At 37.5% G+C, this 20,933-nt stretch overlaps 1 protein-coding gene across 5 annotated transcripts in view; it reads right to left on the bottom strand.

Annotated features, from left to right (window-relative positions):
- NF1 (neurofibromin 1) overlaps window positions 1–20,933 on the bottom strand; it is a 262,407-nt gene that overhangs the window by 6,791 nt on the left and 234,683 nt on the right. For 3 of the 5 annotated variants that reach the window (XM_055577185.1, XM_055577186.1, XM_055577187.1), the window contains 9 exons: window positions 19,643–19,774; window positions 17,630–17,765; window positions 16,092–16,249; window positions 12,893–13,015; window positions 12,354–12,484; window positions 12,095–12,195; window positions 10,136–10,278; window positions 9,736–9,782; window positions 8,286–8,502 (listed from right to left, as the gene is read on the bottom strand). In XM_055577185.1, the coding sequence (XP_055433160.1) occupies window positions 8,286–8,502; window positions 9,736–9,782; window positions 10,136–10,278; window positions 12,095–12,195; window positions 12,354–12,484; window positions 12,893–13,015; window positions 16,092–16,249; window positions 17,630–17,765; window positions 19,643–19,774 (1,188 nt within the window). Of the gene's footprint in view, window positions 1–2,600; window positions 2,655–8,285; window positions 8,503–9,735; window positions 9,783–10,135; window positions 10,279–12,094; window positions 12,196–12,353; window positions 12,485–12,892; window positions 13,016–16,091; window positions 16,250–17,629; window positions 17,766–19,642; window positions 19,775–20,933 lie in introns of all 5 variants that reach the window. The other 2 variants (XM_055577184.1, XM_055577188.1) reach the window with 2 other exon arrangements.

Raw genomic sequence — 20,933 nt, 5'->3', positions numbered from 1 at the left:
TGTGAGAGGTGGATGTCCCGTTTTTACTTTCAAATTCAATTTTCATCTCAATTCATTTTGTGTTTTTGTGTGCATGTTTTCTTCCTACTGAGTGACCCAACCCTACAAGTCACACACAGGTAAATGTGGCATGGTGGTGATTCCTAAATTCGATTTCACAGCAAAAATGTTTTATGTTAAGGATCAAAGGAGAAGCTGACTTAAAAATCTTGGAGGCTTTTGTAAAATCAATTTTAAAAAGGATTATATTTATATCAAAAATAGCATCTTGAAAACAGCCAAGTTAGTATGAAACAGAATGATCCTAGTATCCTGGTTTCTGAGCTTAATTCTCACTTTTGAGAATTTTGGCAGCATTCTTCTTTTCAACCCTCTTAAATTAAAACTAGAAACCTTTCTAGAAGGTAGTGAAGGATTTGGTCTTGATATTCTATAGGAAAAACTCTCAGATACCAGCCCAATTGCCTAAATGGAGACAGATCCACCCTGCTTTGGTACACATGACATTTTATATTAGTGAGGAGACCCTGGTCCTACACTCCCACTTATCAAAGCCTCTTGGAGGCTTTGTATCCTGGTCTCTTATGCCCCTAAGCACTGGCCTTCCCTTCCGACTCTCAGTGGGCACAAAAGCAGAAATCCATGAAGTGACAGAAACTTGGAGGTCACCACTCGGGTGAAAGAAAAGGTTAAAAACCTCTGTAGTCTTGACTTACTAATTTAAATTCCCTTAGATATGCTGTTCTTAAACATGCAGCCAGTTACAAACATGCAGGGCAGAAGAAGCTGAAAATTTTTCACAGCAGTGTATTAATAAGCACTGTGCTTCAATGAACTGTAGTGGTTTCAGGTAAAGATGAAATCCTAAGTAAAAGGTGTTATTGGCCAAAATTCACTGAATTGAGAAAGTGGGAAAACAATCATTACACTAAAGTTAAATAATGTAAATCCATTATATATCTACCTCCTCTGCTCAAACATGAGTTCCTTGAAGGCAGGTATCAGGGTTTACTTTGACAACTAGGATACAGTTCCATCCCGACAAATAATAAAATACTTAAAGTCACCTATTTTTTAGACACCAAAATGATCTCTCAAACTGGAATCTAATATTTTCATGAAAAAATAAAAGGATCAAATCCTTTTTAGTTCTTGAGAAACTGAGAAAATAAAAAACTTAATAATAATCCAAATCCCCTGCCACCTGCACAGGGCTCTAGTAAGGCCCCTGAATCTGCACTGCTTAGTTATCACATGGATCTTATGGCAAACCTGTCAGAAAATTCTTATTGCATCTACGAGAAGGCAAAGGTGTCAGAGGGCTCATTTGTTACATATATAATGAGGCACATCAGAAGACCCAGGGTCCAGTCTGTCTCGATGAGAACTCTTATTTTGTTTTAGTTCTAAATCTCACAATTAAAATTAACAGTAGATATGCCTATTTCAAAGGATTGTTAGAACAATCCGATAAGCTAGGTGAAGATTTTGTGCACATAATTACTTCACAAATTAAGATGCTCCTAATAACTGGAAAAAAAAAAAGTGAAGTACTGAAAGCAGTTTTACAACAAATGCATAGGACTTCAATTTTATACTGGAATTTTTAGTTACTGAAGCTAATGTAAATAAGCAAGAAATGCCATTAAGTCTTCCTAGAAGAAAAGATAACTCCAGCTTCTTCATGTGCGCATGCTGTGCTCAGTGGCTTCAGTGCTGCCTGACTCTTTGAGCCCCTAGAGGCTGTAGTCCCCCAGGCGCCCCTTCCATGGGATTCTCCAGGCAAGAACACCCAAGTGGGCTGCCATGCCCTCCTCCAGGGGATCTTCCCAACCCAGGGATCGGACCCACATCTCTTGAGGCTCCTGCACTGGCAGGTGGGTTCTTTACCACTAGCGCTACTAGGAAATACACTGATGGAGATGCGTTAATTATATATTTAGAATTATTAATCTTTTGAGCTAGATATACAAAAGATTAACTATAGGAACTTTAAAAATATTTGTAATGGATTTTCATCAATTGCTGACACCTCTTTTTCTATACAGGTCTAATCTTTCTGTATATTAATTACTGAAGAGTAAAAGAAAGAAAGGGCATCTTTTATAAATGAGACATAACTGCATCACACTTTTTTCTTCTTAGTCCTTTGAGCTAACTGAGGACCACATTCCTTTCTTTTTTTAGCACAGATGATTAAAAAAGACAGCCAGCTTTAACTTCTAAGGAAATGCTGGGGTTAGCTTCATTATTTATATATGAAATAAATACTTTCTAAGCTAAAAATTCTTCCCCACACTGCATACCCTCCTTGCTCCAGTAACTCTCCCTGGAGTTTCCTGTTAACCTGCCTGTGTTAGTTTAGGGCTGGGACAGCATCTGCAGTGTTCGGGGAACCTGCACAGCTCTTCCACCAAGACGAGTCCTGGCTCTGCAGTGCCAGAGGCATTCAGACCTCACAGGAATGGCCTTATAAGTCCTTTATGTGCCTGAGCCAGACTCTGCTTACAGGGATTGGTGAATGAAGTCTCATGCCATGTGCCCGGGATGAGCGCAGGGTAAGCAGTAATTCGTGCAAAGATGACAAAAGTAGAGAGTACCTTGATGAGGGAACAGCTGCATGAAAACTGCTGATTTAGAGCAAGGCAGAGAAGCTTCACAGACACAGAATGGAAGAGAAAACAAAAGTGAGTGATGTTCACAAGATTTTTAAAGGGTGAAATATGATTAGATACTGGATAATTATTAACTTTCTTGGTTTTTCAGGAGGATTCTAGTTTTAATTATTGAACTGACTGCTTATTTCCTAAATATTACCAACTCTTAAATATTAATAAATGGTAGAACTTACAATTTTACAGACAGATGTGTTTTTACCACCCTTATTAGAAGTAAGAATTTTAGTGTAAATCAAAAATTACATTAAAAAATGAAGTGGAAATTTTGCAGAAATTACACCAACCAGTTGTTCAGTTTAAAATGATTTTTCTCCCTTAAATAGAAGGTGATAACAAAGAAAAAGAAGAAAAATAAATCAAGAATATACCAAATAAAGGTCTGCACTACTGTAAGGAGTTTCATAAAACATTAAAAAAATGGCTTTGGAGACTTTAAGTAGTCTCAAAATAGAGGTATCTTATGTTTTTTCTGAGAGGGGGACACATTAAACCTGGTAAACACAGCAGAAGTATGACGAAGTCCACTCTTTGCAGAAATGGTTTTGATGAACTGACCCTTTCTGCACACAGCTGTCAGCACCACTGGGGGCTGGAGTCCTCAGAACTCCTAGCTGATCCACCCGGCTTCTGGGAAGGAGGTCTATCTTACAGAAGCAAAAGGACTGAATAACTAACTGACCGTCTTGGACATAGACCCAAAACGAAATGAAAGAAGTGAATTTAAAATAAAGTTCCACTAACTAGGTCTTTGCTCTAAAAATATTCTTGCTCTAATACTAACAGTAAAATAAGCTGATCAAAGAAAAAAATTAAGATTTTTTTCAAGTGAAAAAATATTTAAAATAGATCATAGGCTTATTTTTGCTAAAAATGTAATATACATCTCATATATTTTTGAGGTAAAAAATGTATTATTAAACTTTAGCCATAATTATCACCTGATTTTTCCAAACAGATGTACCTTTGAATGACGAGAATACTTTACAGTTGCAAGGTACAATGTAAGTACAAAAGGTCACAAAAGAGGTCAAAACAGTATACTGTGTATACCCTGCCACTCTCACTGCTCTGAAATCTATTCGAGGGCAGGTCTCATGTCTTATTAGTGTCCCCATTTCCCTTGGTTTAACAGAGTCCCTTGCATGTAGTAAACAATGAACATCTCTGATAATTCAAGACAAAATCTGGATTTGGGGTTATTTTCTACAGAGTATTGTAGTATTAATCTTGTACTTAAAAATCAAAGAACTTGTGTACACAAAGGATTTGTTAAACATGCCTCGGAAGGAAATAACAACTTCAGCTGAAATTGAATACTGAGATCCATAGGCAAAAACTGCCAAGTCTCTGGGCACCAGGGTCTCTGTCATCTTTAAATGTTCTGGAGTACCTACTGAATACCTACAATATAGGAGTTTGAGTGTTTACTGAATTAAATTACAGTGTGAAAAATATTAGGAGGTCTCAGTAGAGTATAAATTAAATTTTAATATACTGAAGATGAATCTATTTAATTTCTTTTTAATGAATACTGTCATCCAGCAACTACTGCTTGTGTGCTCAGCTGTGTCCAACTCTGCGGGCCCGTGGACCGTAGCCCACCAAATCCATATAATGCCATCTGGATATTTATTTCTAGTATACTTGCTCTTTAACATCTGAAGAGGATACAGGAAGACTGTATTTGAAATGCATACTGGAAATGGTTATAAAGCACTCATAACATGGTTTTAAAAAGGCATCTTTGCTCACCCTGTTAGAGAGCCACTTATGGCCTTCTTAAGCAAGAGAAAGTCCCATATACAGCATTTTTAGTAGATAACATTTTAATTTTCTAGCTCTAATCCTGGTTCTTCAATTCATGTCCAGCTCAGCTACACTGGACCAAAGAATGGATCACAATATCAAATTTGAAATATTCTTATTTATCAAAGAGTAAATGTTATAGATTCTCTTCAAGGTTCTGATAATGGCATGTGGGAAAATCTGAAAAGACAAAATTCTATGTTTATTTGGGTAAAAGGGCCACAGTTAACACAATTTCATATGCAATGAACTCTGAGTATACTCCACTGGCTCCACAGATACCAAATTCAATTTCTGCGGGGAGTGGAGTCAGAAGACAGTCATTTATGTATCTTCATATATAAAAATATAAAACTTATAAAACAATCCTCCTTGTGTTAAGGGGATAGACAAATGGCCTATGATCATCTGTCAAGAAGAATGCATTTTCAGAGATGCTGGCTTTATGTAAATGACTGCCACTTCCTCAGAAGCTGGTGACTTACTGAATTACCATCATAATTTTTACTTAAATAAGGTTTAATGCTTAATGGGGAGGGCTAGGGAGTTCACGAACTTCTTATGTAGCTAATTTGATGGCAGAGAATACTGGGGACCAAAAGAAGATACAGCTTAGTGGTCAATCCTGCTAAGTACCAAAGATCCAGAAAGCAAAGTCTTAAACTGACGGAAAGTTTGAAACAAAGTTTGAGCTGTGTGCAGATCAGCATCTTTTGCTTTTTGACATAAAGCAACAGAGCTTACACCTGCTTAAAATTCAGTAGACTAGTGTGGGTTGATTTTGGGTAATTAATGGCAAGCAACACTCATGGTCCATTTCAGGGAGAGACACAGGGATTCTTTAAATACTGCTTAGCACATGGCTAATGAAAGTGGAGACAGGGAAATATTCTGGTTTCTATTCAACTAAATACCAAAGTTGAAATGCTGGAGCGAGCTGTGAATCTGGATTAGATTCATCACTTCTTTTAGCCCTTTGATATCAGCAAACTCGGTTCCACAAAGAATTGAGGAGACAGGGATATAAGATTACAAGGACCTAAAGATATAAAATAGCATGCCTAGTTAGAATGTATAAACTCTTATAAGAGGTATTACCTAAGTACAAATGACAAAAACACAATAATTTAGGCAGATAGATAAATCAGGATCCTTTCATGGACATAAATCCACAACTTAGAGATACAAAAGGGTTTCATCAAAGAGCAAAGTGACTACTGAAAAGATAAACTCTTTCTCTAATAAAATGTAGTAAAATAATCTGGCAAACCAAAGGACATACAATTTAGAGAGAAAATGCTGAACACCATTATTCTAAAGAAATAATTCTATCACTTTTAAACTTCAGTTTCATTTCAGAATAGTCAGAGGCTTCAGGGTTATAATCCATTCAAGCAGCCATCTTTGGAGAGCTACTGGAGGTGACACTGTAGGTTTAAAGCTGCAACCAAAACCACATATGCTATTCTTTGATTTTTCTAGACAATTCTAAGAGGTTGCAGAGTAGGACTATTTTTCTAAGCAAATGATATGGCTAATGTTCAATCAACACAGGACATGAACAGTTCATCAACTACCAGAATATGTGCTGGTACCTTTATTTTAATCTGATTATTTTATTGTCTCTATCAGTGGGTAAAAATAGGCAGAAATATCCCTGGTAGTCTGGATTAAAAAAAAACAAAAGTCAATATAAAAACAACTAATCATTTTGCCAGTTTTAACATCTCTTTAGTAGCCCAAGAAGCAAAAGGTTGGTCAAAATGAACCAAACTTGAAACACAAGAGGATCAATATAGGCAGAGTCTACAGATTTTCTAGTGGTGATCAACTTCAGTGGTTGACTAACCCAGACGATAGAGAGCTCTACAGAAGAAAAGGCGTGGTAGACTTAGGTAAGGCAGATGGAAATAATGAGACAGACATAAATATATGAAAGAAAAAGGGAAAAGCAAGGAAAGGGGAGGAAGAAAGATGGCAGATATGGAAGGCAATGAATGCGGTAGAAAGAACACTGGCCTTGGTTCTAGATAAGACTGTGTGACAAAGCAATTCACTTGGCTCTTCTAAGCCCAGTCTCCCCTTCATACATGACATTGTGAGCTCAGAACTAAATTACCTCTGTAGTACCCTCTAGCTCCAAAGAGCTAAGATTTTATCATGGAGGGCTGGGTGGAGGGGGTGGTGACGAGCAAAGAGTGCAGTCACTGCAGTGTCTAGAAGGCAGTAAAGTTTTGCCCTGGCTTTAACAGTTGAAATGCTGATAATGGGGCAAGATCCTGTGCACACTCTAGTGAGTAAGAATCACCTGAGTGTTTGTTAAAATGCTCGCTGGGCCCCCACTCTCGGAGTTTCTCGTGCAGGAGGTCTGGAGTGGGATTCCAGCAACCATGTTTCAACAAGCTCCTAAATGACACTGAGGCTGCTGATCTTGGGACCACACTTGAAGAAACACTGTCCTAGGGAGTAGGTAACAGAGGTCAAATTAACACAGTTATAGACGGGAAAAGTTGGCAAGATTTCTCTTATATTTTTGGGGGGAGGGGAAACCTGACTAGCTGCAGTAAGGTGACTGAAAATAAGTGCTAGATCATATAATTTGTTTCCTCTGCTGACCAAGGTTTTGTTGTTGACCAAGGCTTAACAGATCTAGATGAATACAGCTGTTTAATATAATGGTTTATAATATGTATGAACCGGGCACTAGATTTGCCAAGTTCTTTAGAACCTTCAAAACTATGTATGTCTAAATATTCAGGCAAAACCAGGATTATAAACTGGAAATTCTAGTTATGGATCTTGAACAATACAAAGTAGTTATAATATATTCCTTGGCTTTTTAAAAGAAAATCCACTTAACCCTTAACTACATCTAATAACTTTTCCTTATAGCATGAAGTGTTTCCTAAGTAAACTTTTCAGATAATGGGAATTTAAACACAAAACCTTTTAAATTTTAACCACTTTAGAAAGATATCTGAGTATAAACATGACCACAATGGAAGACTTCCTTCATTATTACTGTCATTATAATATACACAATGGTGTCAGTTGAGTAACCCCTCCAGGGTTGAATTGAGTAACACCTCCAGGGTTGACCAGAGTCATAAGAAATCATCTGCTTTGACACTGAATGAGCCCAAGGTTCTGTACATTTGCTGTTTCTGCCATCTTGCTTATCTTAGCCCCACTCGAGCTATTAGCTATTTCTCAACGTATCCACCTGTTAGTTGCATGCTGAATTGGTATACTTTCCACACTTGGACCTAAGAGTGACTTCAGAGTAAGCAATATGCTTATGGGCTTTAAGATGTTATGTTCTTGGTGTGGCTTTTTTGTCTGGTTGCTTGTTTACTCCTAGATTTTCAGGTTGTTGCTGGCAGTAGGGAATAGGGACGCTACTATACTTTGCAGATTTTTTGGATTGAGTAGGCTGTGTCAGAGACACAGCAACACTAGGGCAAGATTAGTATATCTAGTAAGGGAATTATAATTCTGTTCACTTACAGGGATTACCTGTCCCTGAGGCTACTTTTCCTGCCTCAACTCCTAAAAATGTTTCAACCTTGGAATACTTTATGTAAACACTCTATAAACATGTCAGTATTTTTGTTGAACTCTTTGAAAGTAGAAAGCTTTACAGAAACCAAAATTCAAATCAGCTACAAGGTAAAGAAGAAATGTAAGATGAATTTCATGATAAAAAGGAGCAAAATCTGCTGTAAACTGATAACAAGGGAATTCCTAATGTTGTATAGTAATATTATTGCTCAAATTTATATAAAGAGTACATTTACTGACCTGGGGAATGCTGGGAAGTTGCAAGTGAGGTCATGGAATTAGAAAGGTTAAGGTTAGCAGTAATACTAAGCTGGCTCTGCACTGCAGGAGGATAAGGAGATGTGGGTGTCAGGAGGGACTCCTCACTGGTTTCTTCATCAATTCCAGGCAAATACGTGTCAATCAAGGCATCAAGAAACTTAACAATAAGCTCAGCATAGTCTGGGATTTGTGTTTGCTGTAATGGAAAATACGAAATTATTTTAGCTCCATTCTTTTTTATTTTTTCTAAATCCCCTTTGAAGCCAAAAAAGAGTAATTCAATTTTTATTTTGGGCTTAATTTGCTGTTTTTCTACTACAGATCATTAAAAAAGGCGGGGGAGGGGATGAAATAATATTTATAGACTACCATGGGACTTACAACTGGGAATTTTATTCAGCTTACACTTCCGGCTTCTAGATGAACCTGCAATTACTGGAGGCCACGCGTAGACAAAGACTGAATTAATCCTGAGACAACTCAATTATCAGGAATGATGTCTAGACTATTTTCCAAAACAGGAAGAATGAGCAGAGCATCATTCCAGCTGCCATTTAGAGATTCAACTAACAACACTCTGAAGAGAATGGAGGGTTACTGGCAATCAAACCACAAAAGTTTCTGCATGACACACTTATTTCTGTGACTTCAGGCCCATTTTGTAAATGATAGCCTTTGCATATCAAGAGATATTCAGTATTAATTAAATAAAACTAAACACTCAATTTTTAAAACAAAGTTTACACTATTTACATTGATTTGGCACCCCTATCTCTAGAACACTGCACTAGGGGAAGAAATAGAAGTCCTGCCTTCAAGGAACCTCAATCAATTTGGAGAGAGAGCATATACAGAGAGAATCATTAAAAACATATTTATGTCACACTATATCAATGAATGCCAATCAAAGAACAAACTGAATGGACCACATGAGGATAATTTCAGGGAAGAGTGAATCTAATGCAACAGCTTGGGAGGAAAAAAATGTTTTCACGAGGTAAGTTTTTTTTCATTATGTAATTTTAAAAACAGGTTTAATCGACATATAACACTGTATTAATTTCAGGTCATACGGTAGATTTCAGCCATATGTAATGCTCTTTCCTAATCATAAGATACCCTAGTGTGTGCCTGAAGGTCATCAACTACATCAGGGACTGAGGGTAGAAAAGTTTACAGAGGTTTATTATACCTTTCTGAAAAGTCAAGCATAGATTTAGTTCATTTTTTTTTGGTAAAAGCTAGTATATAAACATATTAAAGGTACTGCCTCTTAGAAAGAATCTTGAGGTAGAAAACTTTTAATAAAAATAACATATGTATTTGTGTGAATCATTCTGCATTTCAGCACATTGTGTGTTCTTAAAACAGGCATACTTATATAAATAAAATTTTCATTTTGTCAGTAGAGAAAAATAAATTTTCTTACCTTTGAAAAGGGTCCTGCAAACCTCCATAAGCCATTAAAACCAAAACCTGCAACAAATCAAATGTTACTCTTATAACAAGCATGATACTTTTAATAGAAATTAATTTATATAGCTGATGATATGTAAAACCTACATGTACAATAAAATAATTTTTTTTTAGGATGAGTATCAAAGTAGACTAAAATTCACTGAAAGTACACTCAGTATAAAACCATACTTTAGTTAAAAAAGTTGTCAACCAGTTATCATACTGAACACAACATTAAGAGTAAGAAAATGGCACATTAGAGAGGTATGAACAAGCCTATTCCTCATCAGAAATTCTTCAGCTAGTGTATTCTTTAGCAGCACGCCTGTGTCAAGTTCATCAACAATCCTCCTCCCGATACATTTATTTACTTTGCAGGTAAGATGTTTGGTATTGTGGTGGGGATTCTTCGTGGTACACCACACTTTGCACAATTCCATGGATTGGATTTAACAAATTTGGATCTTGGCACAATGACAACAGGGTGTTGATCTTAGAGTCCAACAAATTGTGCCTAAAAAAAAGTCAACAGAGGAACATTTTAAAGGAAAACTAAATGAAAATATATACTGGAAAACATATATTCTTTCCTAGAACAATGTGATAAAAATGAAGGGTAATGAGTGCTTTTTTTACTTCCTGGTGCTTTTCCGAATTTTATAATGTAATATGAAGGTATCTGGTTTTCTGTTTTGTTTTGTTCTGTGTTTATAGTCATCAGGAAAAATACGGTAAAAGCAACCAACTAGTAATGTCACATAACCATGTTTAACTATACATGCTGACTGTTTGCTCAAGACACGGCTGGCTACTATCAGCCACTCAGCATGCTTTAGGACCATCTCTTCCTGCTGATTACTGATATGTACCCAGGAGTTAAAACTAAATTTAGTATTAGTCAGTGTTAATAAATGCTGAATCAGATCAAATAAGGAGAACAAAATTAGCTTGGAGGGGGTGGAATATATGATCCAATTCAAACTTACAAGGAAATCAACTATTTCTAACTCACCTACACTCCATTAATAAAAATAACCAAGGGCCAAGTACATAAAACTCTGAAATTTATAAATAAGATTAAACAAAAAGAAAAGCTTCCCAGGTGGCTCAGTGGTAAAGAATTTGCCTGCCTGTCAATGCAGGGGATTCAAGAGACACGGTTTGATCCCTGGGTCGGGAAGATCCCCTAGAGAGGGAAATGGCAATCCATTCCACTTGCCTAGAAAATTCCATGGACAGAGGAGCCTGGAGGGTTACAGTCTATGGGGTAGCAAAAGAGTCGGACATGACTGAACACGTACATGCATACATGCAGGGAACTAGATCCCACATTCTGCAACTAAAAGATTCTGTGCAATGGCACCCCACTCCAGTACTCTTGTCTGGAAAATCCCATGGATGGAGGAGCCTGGTAGGCTGCAGTCCATGGGGTCGCTAAGAGTCAGACACGACTGAGCGACTTCACTTTCACTTTTCACTTTCATGCGTTGGAGAAGGAAATGGCAATCCACTCCAGTGTTCTTGCCTGGAGAATCCCAGGGACGGGGGAGCCTGGTAGGCTACCGTCTATGGGGTCACACAGAGTTGGACACGACTGAAGTGACTTAGCATAGCATAGCATGCCACAACTAAGACCAGACACAGCCAAATAAATAAATAAAAATAAATAAAATAAAAAACAAAAACAAGGAAATAATGACACTACACAAAAGGCCTACATTAGGAATGGTGGTGGTGGTTTAGTTGCTAAGTCATGTCCGACTCCTGTGACCTCATGGACAGTAGCCCGCCAGGCTCCTCTGTCCGTGGGATTCTCCAGGTAAGAACACTGGAGTGGGTTGCCATTTCCTTCTCCAGGGGATCCCAAATTTCTTTGGGTTATTTAGATCTGAACACTTTGAGGCTAATATGATTTCATCCCTTAAGAGAGAATAAAATTCATCTCCCAAATAAGAGGTCAATTTTGCTTTCACTCAACTATGGATTAAAAATAAAAGCTCTACTGAAAAAGGAACCATAACAGGTATGCTAATTTAAATACATTAATAGCAATCTAACAGTTTCCTCCTAAGTGAGGAAATAAATGATGCTCATCACAATGAACACAACAGAAACAACAAGATAAACAAAATGTTTGTCCTGACTGACAGGCCAAAACAAATCTTAGGTCTCATTAAACCCCCTGTGTCTAAGCTAAAATCACTATCCACTACCTCATGTTTCCCTCTCCACAATCAGTGAACACTACTGGGTGATACTTTCCCAAAACTTTTATAAAACATTTGACTTCAAGACAGATACAAAAGTTAAATGCAGGTGGAGATACTTACACAACAGGAAAAACCTTGGGGAAAACAACACTGGCTTCTGCTAAGTATTCATAAAGAATTCGTTGATCAAACTCATCTGTGGTGTATTTCACCAATGTAGCCTGCAAACAAGTAAACAAAAAACATTTTATTTTGTGGCTGAATTGTTATCTGTTTCGGTGAGAAGCTGAATATGGACTTCCTTTCATGTTTTAATACTTAAGGGCCTTCTAAGAGTAGACCGGGAAAAAAAAAATACATAAAAAGCAAAAAGTATTACCAGAACAGTAAGAAGAAGTGCTTGGATCTTCGGATCAGTAAGTACTTCTTCATCTAAAAGAACATTTGATTCAGACACTGAAACTTTGCGTAAATGTGGATGCTGCTGTGATGAGGAAATCCTTTGGGTTTCTGCGGTAAGATATGGATTAACACAATCAGCTGTATTAATCGAATACAACACACTAGATACTACTTCACCTGCTATATTTTAATGTCACTTCTATAATTCAATAGCTTTTTAATAGACACTAAAAATATCAACATAAACATCATAGAAAATTACTATTCATCTATATATGAAAGTTCTGGCTAGCTGTTTACGATGCTGTTTACAATCCTATGTATGATTACTTTCCACACATATTTCAGGTATTTGTCATTTTAAGGACTGTACAGCTTATCTTCTGAAAAAGAGCAAATGTTTCTATATTTCATCCTAATGACACTAAGAAATGGCTGGAAAGCAAATATGGCTTTTAATGTATTCTCCCTCCTTACTTTCAATGATCTAGATTAATTATTAACTTTGTTTCTCACCCATTTCATAATCAGTTTCTGCTACTCTCCTCATTTTGGGGGGTGTTGTGATCCCTGATTCCATTTCTTGCCTTTTAGGAGCCTTTGTGTCTGATATCAAGTGATCAAAACTTTTCCTTGTTCCTATAAACAAAAGTTACAGAATATGGAAGTTTATTAACCACAGTGTCTGTGAATAGGAACATACTAAAAAGAAAATGTTTGGGCATAAAGTGTTTGCATTTTCACTTAGGACCCAAAGAAAGCTCAAACATCCCTGGGGCAGAGTTCCTCTCTTCTCCATATTTCTCCATCTTCTGAAGGAATTTTGGCTAAATAGCTGTGCTGTTTCAGGACTGGATGTGCCTCGTTGGTCCAAATCAAATTGAGATTACACTGGAGGTAAACTAAACTCCACCAGCAAGCATAATATTTAATAATAAGAACAGAGATAGGCACTACTTAATAGCAAAGATCAATTATGTCTGAACCGCCTTTTTTCAATTTAAGACATTCTGCTGGTGCCAAAAAGTCTTTAACATATTAAGAATTTCCAAATGAAGGTAAAATCAAACTTTGATTTTAGTTCTTCAAGCTCTGCATGCCTCAAAGTACTAAATACTGAAAGGATCGGCAGGCCTGAAAGTACTAAATAATAGAGACGCTGGGAGATGCTTCAAAAATAGCAAGCAGGACCATTCCCTTGGCTTTGAGTTTCTCTAATCGTGTTCTCTATCCCTGTTGAAAAACTTTCTCTTAAAATAAAAGTATTGAAATTGGGTTATTTGGAACTTACATATTTTTGTTCTTTGTATTATAAGAAATTCTCTTATTTTTCTTGGTGCAGCTCTAAAAATAAATCTGGAATACTCGTGACAGTATTGCTTTTTAAAACCCAGAACTGAAGCCACTATACTCACATCTGGACAACTGAACACTTGAGAAATTTAATCTTCTATTAACCTCAAGTTTTAATACTAATAATTATTCACAATAGTCATAAAAATCAAGGTCAAATAATTTAACAGCCCAAAGGATCTAGTCTAACTTCTTCATTTTCTGTACCTATAAACTGAGGAAGCCATCACTTAAGAGATTAGCTTGAAGTCACAAGGCTAGACATTCAGCCAGTGACCAGTTAAAATATCAAATTTCATTCTTCCTTTTTACTTTACACTCTTGCATTCTTCCTGGGAGATCTCCTTCCACTCCTACAGCTTTAGCTCTCTAATGAGCTAATTAATTCTAAATGTGCCACTTGTCCACTTCTCTCTTCCTGATCTCCAGATGTATGTTTTCATTTATCTCTTAGATTTACATTCCGAGAATTCTGAAGGTATCCCATACTGGAATGGGTAGCCATTCCCTTCTCCAGGGGATCTTCCCAACCCAGGGTTTGAACCCGGGTCTCTGGCATTGTGGGGGGACTCTACCTTCTGAACCACCAGGGAAGCCCACATATAATATCAACCAATCTGAATTACCTTGTGCTATAAATATATTAGCCCCAATCTCTGCAAATGGGGTCGCTACCCAGACAGTTTTTGAAGACAGAAACTTGTGACATCTTTCTCGGCCTTCTCCTGCCCTATACCTGGCCCATATAGTCAGGCCCTGGTAAACTCCGGGAGTTGGTGATGGACAGGGAGGCCTGGCGTGCTGCAGTCCGTGGGGTCACAAAGAGTCAGACTGAACTGAACTAAACTGAAGTCCCAAAGCTGATTCCTTTTCTCCATCCTTCCATTGCTCCTGCCTTGGTGTAGGCCTATGCCATTTTTTGCTTGGATTGCTGTAACAATTTCTTAAATGATTCCCTTGCCAAAAAAACTTCCCTTTCTCCATACTGTAGCCAAAAACCTTTCCTAAAAATAAGATTTTGTAATGTCCCTTCCCTATTTAAAGATCTCTGCTGGATACATGATAAGACTAAATTTCTTAACACGGCACAAAGTCTCCTACAAACTAGTTCCAAGCCTTCTCTAGCCTCATTTCCTACCCCATTGCTTTTCCTGACTTTGCATTATTCATGCTATTCCCACCTCTCCTGAATGCATGCCTTGCTTATCCTGTGTCTACCTGGCAAACGGGTATCAAATCTTCAAGACCCAGGTTAAATGTTACCTCACTTCTGTAGCTTTTCCTAATTTCCCCCAATCCTCAGTTTTCCCTCATCAAACCATATTTAATGACACCCGGGGATGCTACTGCAATTGTATGATTATGTCTTAGACATCAAACTACGAGCTCCTCCAAGGGCAAAGACGATATAACTTTTTTATCTAGCACGTGGGTTGAATAAATTAAATATTGCATTTTCTCTGAAGTTAGTTCTTCATTTACAATGTCCTTGGCATGAAAATTGAGAATCACAAAACACTAAGTAATCAGAAAACTCCTAGAACATTATTTGTGGCAAAGTATAAACAGAAAGAGACTCAAACTAAAGAGAACAGTCTTATGTGACTAGTCATAGTGATTAACATTCATGGTTTCAATTTCTCTCATGGTTTATTGGCAGGTTACTTATTTTATACTTCCTTAGCCAAAGCTGTGTAAGAGCACCTTTGTATTCAATCTGTGGTGAGGCGGGATCAGTAAGTTCTCTCATTATTCACTTCAGCTCTTGAAAAGGGAAAGGGTCTCACAGCATTTTAGGTATATTTCTCATGGGCAAATGTTGATATAAAAAGAGCAGTTTTAATTTTCAGGAATTCTATCTTCTTAGAGTAATAAAAAAATACAGTAATCAAGAACTCTTACCTTTTTGTTTTTTTAAGAAAAGATGGCAAATAGTATTATTATACTTCATAGCATAGTGATATACTCTACCCACAGATGATAATTTTGGAAAATATACTGTTAAAGGCCCTGCATCTGAATGCTGTGAGACTCTTCCTTTTCTGTGAGTACCTAATGTCTCTCCTACTCTCATTTACCTGCTGCCTGGACAAGGCAGAATAAAACAAGTACAGCCACAATATTTAGTCTAAGAATCCCCCACAAAACTGTTCTGAGATCTCATTCTCATTCTTCTGTCTTAACTGATATGGCTTAACTGATCTATCAAACTCTCTTATCATTGGCATCAAAAACTTTGCTGCATCAAAAACAGAACATTTTGATAATCTTTAAGAGCTTCAAATAATTTTCCAAGAGTGAAAGTATCTGACCATTTTTAAAAACAACTCTAAACATTTCTACATAATTTAGATAAACTAACCAAGCAATTTCTTCGTGTTGGCCTGAGAAGGCTGCCCCATGTCCAAGCTCATAGATTTCCTGGCTCGGGGACTGGTCTGGCCCGCAGGTGGATAGCTGGCTGCAAGGTACCCTTCAGAAGCTTTGGGAGATGACCACGGCTGATGCTCCTTTAGTGTCCTGAGAGATTAAAACAATTGAGAAGAATCAATAAACATGATGACAAAAACAAGCATTCTTGGCCCTTCTAATTGGCTGTCCTATTTCCCAATGGTAGTGATTAATTAATTTTAAAACTGTACTTTAAAGCACTTTGGAGAACAAACTCTTAATTTATCCCCAGGAGGTTTTCACTTTCTTGCCATGACATCTTATACATAGCAGGTACTCGACAAATGCTCAATTTAACTGTACTGCATTCATTTTTTAATAAGAGAAAATCAAGTCTAAATAGGCAATTGTACCACTGGTTTAAAAACCAAGGGGAACACAGACAAACTCACTTTTTACTTTCCATAACAAAAAGAGCATTATCTCAAATAAATATAATCATAGGAATGACTAAAGAGTAAGACTACTGAAAACCAAGTATGCCTGGAAAGCTTTTGCATACATTGTTAACATCTCAGTTGGAAAATGCCAAGGGCTTTTTATTAAAAAGTGGGATATTGATAAATTTAATGATACAAGCTCTACAAATATATGATTATTTTCCTATGTTCAACACTGTACCTAACACTTAAAGGTACCATTAACTGAAAATATAAAAAAACTCCAAGTGATGCCAATTTTATGGAATTTCTCTATGTTTTAGTGAAAAACATGCTACCCAAAACCATACATGACAGCAAATATAATTTGATTATCTTATCTAAATCTGCACTATAGAAAAGTTTTTAGTAACTTTAGTGTGATATGAGTAAATACATAAATATGTTGGCATGTATATCTTTTTACAGATCTGTATACCTCAGTTTTCTATCATTAAGCTTATAATGTTGCTTATATTTCACCTTAGGTTTTCCTAGGCCTTCTCCTACAATCTGATACTTTCAAGACCATCTCTTCAGCATTCAACTGACTTGTGCTTAAAAAGAGACAAAGTAATGTTAACTAATTAGCACAATCAGGTAAGAAGAACTTTCTCACTACTAAGAAAGAAAGAAAAGAAAGTGAAGTTGCTCAGTCGTGTCCGACTCTTGGCGGACCCATGGACTGTAGCCCGCCAGACTCCTCCATCCATGGAATTTTCCAGGCAAGAGTACTGGAGTGGGTTGCCATTCCTTCTCCAGGGGATCTTTCTGACCCAGGGATCAAACCTAGGTCTCCCGCAATGCAGGCAGCCGCTTTACCGTCTGAGCCACCAGGGAAGCCCTTCTTACTACTAACCCACATAAAATATTGTACATTTATAAAATGAGTTTTGATTTACTCTTCCTTGATTATCTTTAGTTTCCCTTCTATATTACCTTCTGGATTACTCTGCTACTTGACTCCACTGGCATGGAAAATCAAAACCTGATGAAAATTATGTAATGATGGGAGGAGAAGCCCACTTACCTATAGCTAGGGTCACCATGATGAATGGGATATGTATCCATAGGAACATTTTCCATTGAAATATCAGTAAGAAGCAGAGACTTTCTATGTTTTAGGCTACAGCGACTTCGAACTTCCTCAGACACTGTAAGTAAAGCTAAAAGAAACAAGAAGGAAGATTTAACAATTTAATAAATCATAAATACGACTTAAAATAGGATATACTTCTTACAAGCTCCTAAAGAGAATAACAGCTGTTAAACATGCATGTAAAGAGTCTTGGAGAGTATGAAGTTTAAGGGTATAAACCCTTAGGACAGATTTGTTTATCTTAAAGGGTTTGCCATCTGTTTTGGAAGGCTGCATGTAAACACTGAACAGAGACTTAAACAGTATCTATATAGTCTAGCGCTTTAATGTATATTTGACCTCAACAAACATAAAAGGTCAGCAGGCCAGGACTATAATGTCCATTTCTTAGGTAAAGAAAAATACTTTGAAATGTTAAATGATTTGCTCAAGGTCAAATGACTCAAAAAAGTTGCTACAAACTGAAGTCTGCTAAACTGGGAATCAGCACTTTCCATCAAATGACTATGTTTATACTCAATACCCCGTAATGACCTATATGGGAAAAGAATCTTAAAAAGAGTGACTATATATATATATATGTATGTGATTCACTTTGCTGTACAGCAGAAACTAATACAACACTGTAAATCAACTATACTCCAATTTAAAAAAAGACTATGTTCAAAAACTGTGTTACATATAAGTGCTAAGTGTTGCTGAGAAGAGAAACACAAATTAGGCAATAGCAAGCGAGGATGGTATAATGGAAGGAGGGGAGGGGCAGACAGTCTAGGCAAAACAAATGGCATCAGGAATGAATATTAAAGAGACATAAAGGCACTTCTAGTAGATGGCAAGCAGACTAGCTTAAAATAGCCCATCCATTTCGAAAGGAAATAAAAATTGAGCCTGTGACATTTAGAGAAAGAGGACAGAATCAGGAGGGCTGCTTCAGGGCTCAAGATGCTGCTGCTGCTGCTAAGTTGCTTCAGTCGTGTCCGACTCTGTGCAGTCCCACAGATGGCAGCCCATCAGGCTCCTCTGTCCCTGGGATTCTCTAGGCAAGAATACTGGAGTGGGTTGCCATTTCCTTCTCCAATGCATGTATGCATGCTAAGTCGCTTCAGTCGTGTCCGACTGTGCGACCCTATGGATAGCAGCCCCAGGCTCCTGTGTCCACAGGGTTCTCTAGGCAAGAACACTGGAGTGGGTTACCATTTCCTTCTCCTTCAAGATGCTGCTGCTGCTGCTGCTAAGTCACTTCAGTCGTGTCCAACTCTGTGTGACCCCATAGACGGCAGCCCACCAGGCTCCACCGTCCCTGGGATTCTCCAGGCAAGAACAATGGAGTGGGTTGCCATTTCCTTCTCCAATGCATGAAAGTGAAAAGTGAAGTCTCTCAGTCGTGTCCGACTCTTTGCGACCCCATGGACTTCAGCCCACCAGGCTCCTCCATCCATGGGATTTTCCAGGCAAGAGTACTGGAGTGGGGTGCCATTGCCTTCTCCAGTCAAGATGCTAGGCTCAGGCATTTAGACTTTATAACAGACAACAGGAGTTACATAGTGTCATGAACCAAAGATGACAAGAGAACCCATTTCACATACTAATGCAAATTCTTTTATAAGGAAAAATGTTTTGGCAAACTTTCAAAATTTTAACCAATACCACGGGACTGAGTTGTGAACTCTTTACTCTGCCAAGCAATCAGCAGAAGAACCCATAGGTGTCTGAACCTTTTTTGTGGTCCTTAGATATTTATGTGCATGCTAAGTCACTTCAGTCATGTCCTACTCTTTGTGACCCTATGGACTATAGCTCACCAGGCTCCTCTGTCCATGGTATTTCGCAGACAAGAATATTGGAGTGGGCTGCCATGCCCTCCTCCAGGGACCAAACCCCTGTCTCTTCTTACCACTAGCGCCACCTGTAAGATTAATTTTGTCTACTTTGTGTTTTTACCTGCCAAGTAAGCCACGCTCTGTGTATTCACCTCAAATTTGTCACAATTTCTGTGTTTATTAACCAGAGCTAGTAGTGTATGCAAAATTCTGACTGTTCTTGCAACAATGGCAGGTGAAGGATGCCTGTATCCTAGAAAAAATAAAAACAAACAAGAAGTCAATTCTTTCTTTCAGTAAGCATTTGTTGAATTCTTATTCTGTGACTAGCAACTCTGCAAAGAAGAGAAATATATAAGGGGGAACTCCTGCCTTCTGAGACCAGCCACTGGGGAAGGTAAAATATACACATATGTGAACAGTTAATTAATTACATATAGGATTAAGCACCAAAAATGTGCAGAACAGAATAATGCTCCCTAGAACACTAAGGTACCTCAGGGAGAGGAAAATCAGGAAAGATGATAAGTGTTTCAGATCTTCTATTCCCTACAACAGCACAAGGATTTTTTTAAAAAACCTATTATTGTAGTTTTAAGATATGCTTTGAAAACACAGTTTTATCATTTTATTTTTTTTTCTAGTTAAAGGAAAAAACCTTATGATACAAGGACTATATGCTCCCAAAGGTCAAAGAATTGGGTTGATTAGTGGGTAAGTTTGATTTCTGGACAGCTTTTAATCACTAATGCAACTCCGTTTAAAACAGGGGATTTGTACACTGGAAATACTTCATATTCCTTTAGAAATACAGAATAAGCAAGCACTTTATCAGCCTAGTTGCAATTCATCTCTTGGTATCCTGCAGTAAGTATAGTATCTTTTGAGCAATCCCTATTCCCTTTAGAGATTAAAATGGTCAATATTTTTTTTGCAAAGATTTCATAAGGTGGTGAAATAAAATGCATACATTCACACCAGTGTATGTGTGTGTGTGTGTACCTGGTTAAAAACCTGGGGGAACCTCTATGATCCCTCAAGCCTAACAATCATTTAAATTAATACAAAACTGCAGATTCAAGTTCTAGCTTGAGTCTCTAGTTTTGGCCAAATCTAAAACCAGCAATTCAAGCTAGCTACTTATCCCAGGCTATACTTTACACTGCTTTTGCTTCTGACTCACTCTATATGCCATTTCTGTTAACTGCAGTTTTGGGCCATGCCTGTACCAGATTAATCAACCAAAGCTAACATTCAGTGAAGTCAGAAGTAGGGAGTAAAGTCAGGTGAGTGACTTTGAGGAATAACTGGAGATCACTGCTGTAAGTAATACAGAAATGTGGAGGTGGGAGAATGGGGACCAGAGGGCAAGGTCTTATGGTATGTAATAACAGGACTCAACAACAGTAAAT

This window comes from Bubalus kerabau, chromosome 4 (genome assembly GCF_029407905.1).
Source record: "Bubalus kerabau isolate K-KA32 ecotype Philippines breed swamp buffalo chromosome 4, PCC_UOA_SB_1v2, whole genome shotgun sequence".
Classification (NCBI taxonomy): Eukaryota; Metazoa; Chordata; class Mammalia; order Artiodactyla; family Bovidae; genus Bubalus; species Bubalus kerabau.
Note: the sequence above shows the minus strand (reverse complement) of the source record. Positions and strands in the feature narration are given on the sequence as shown.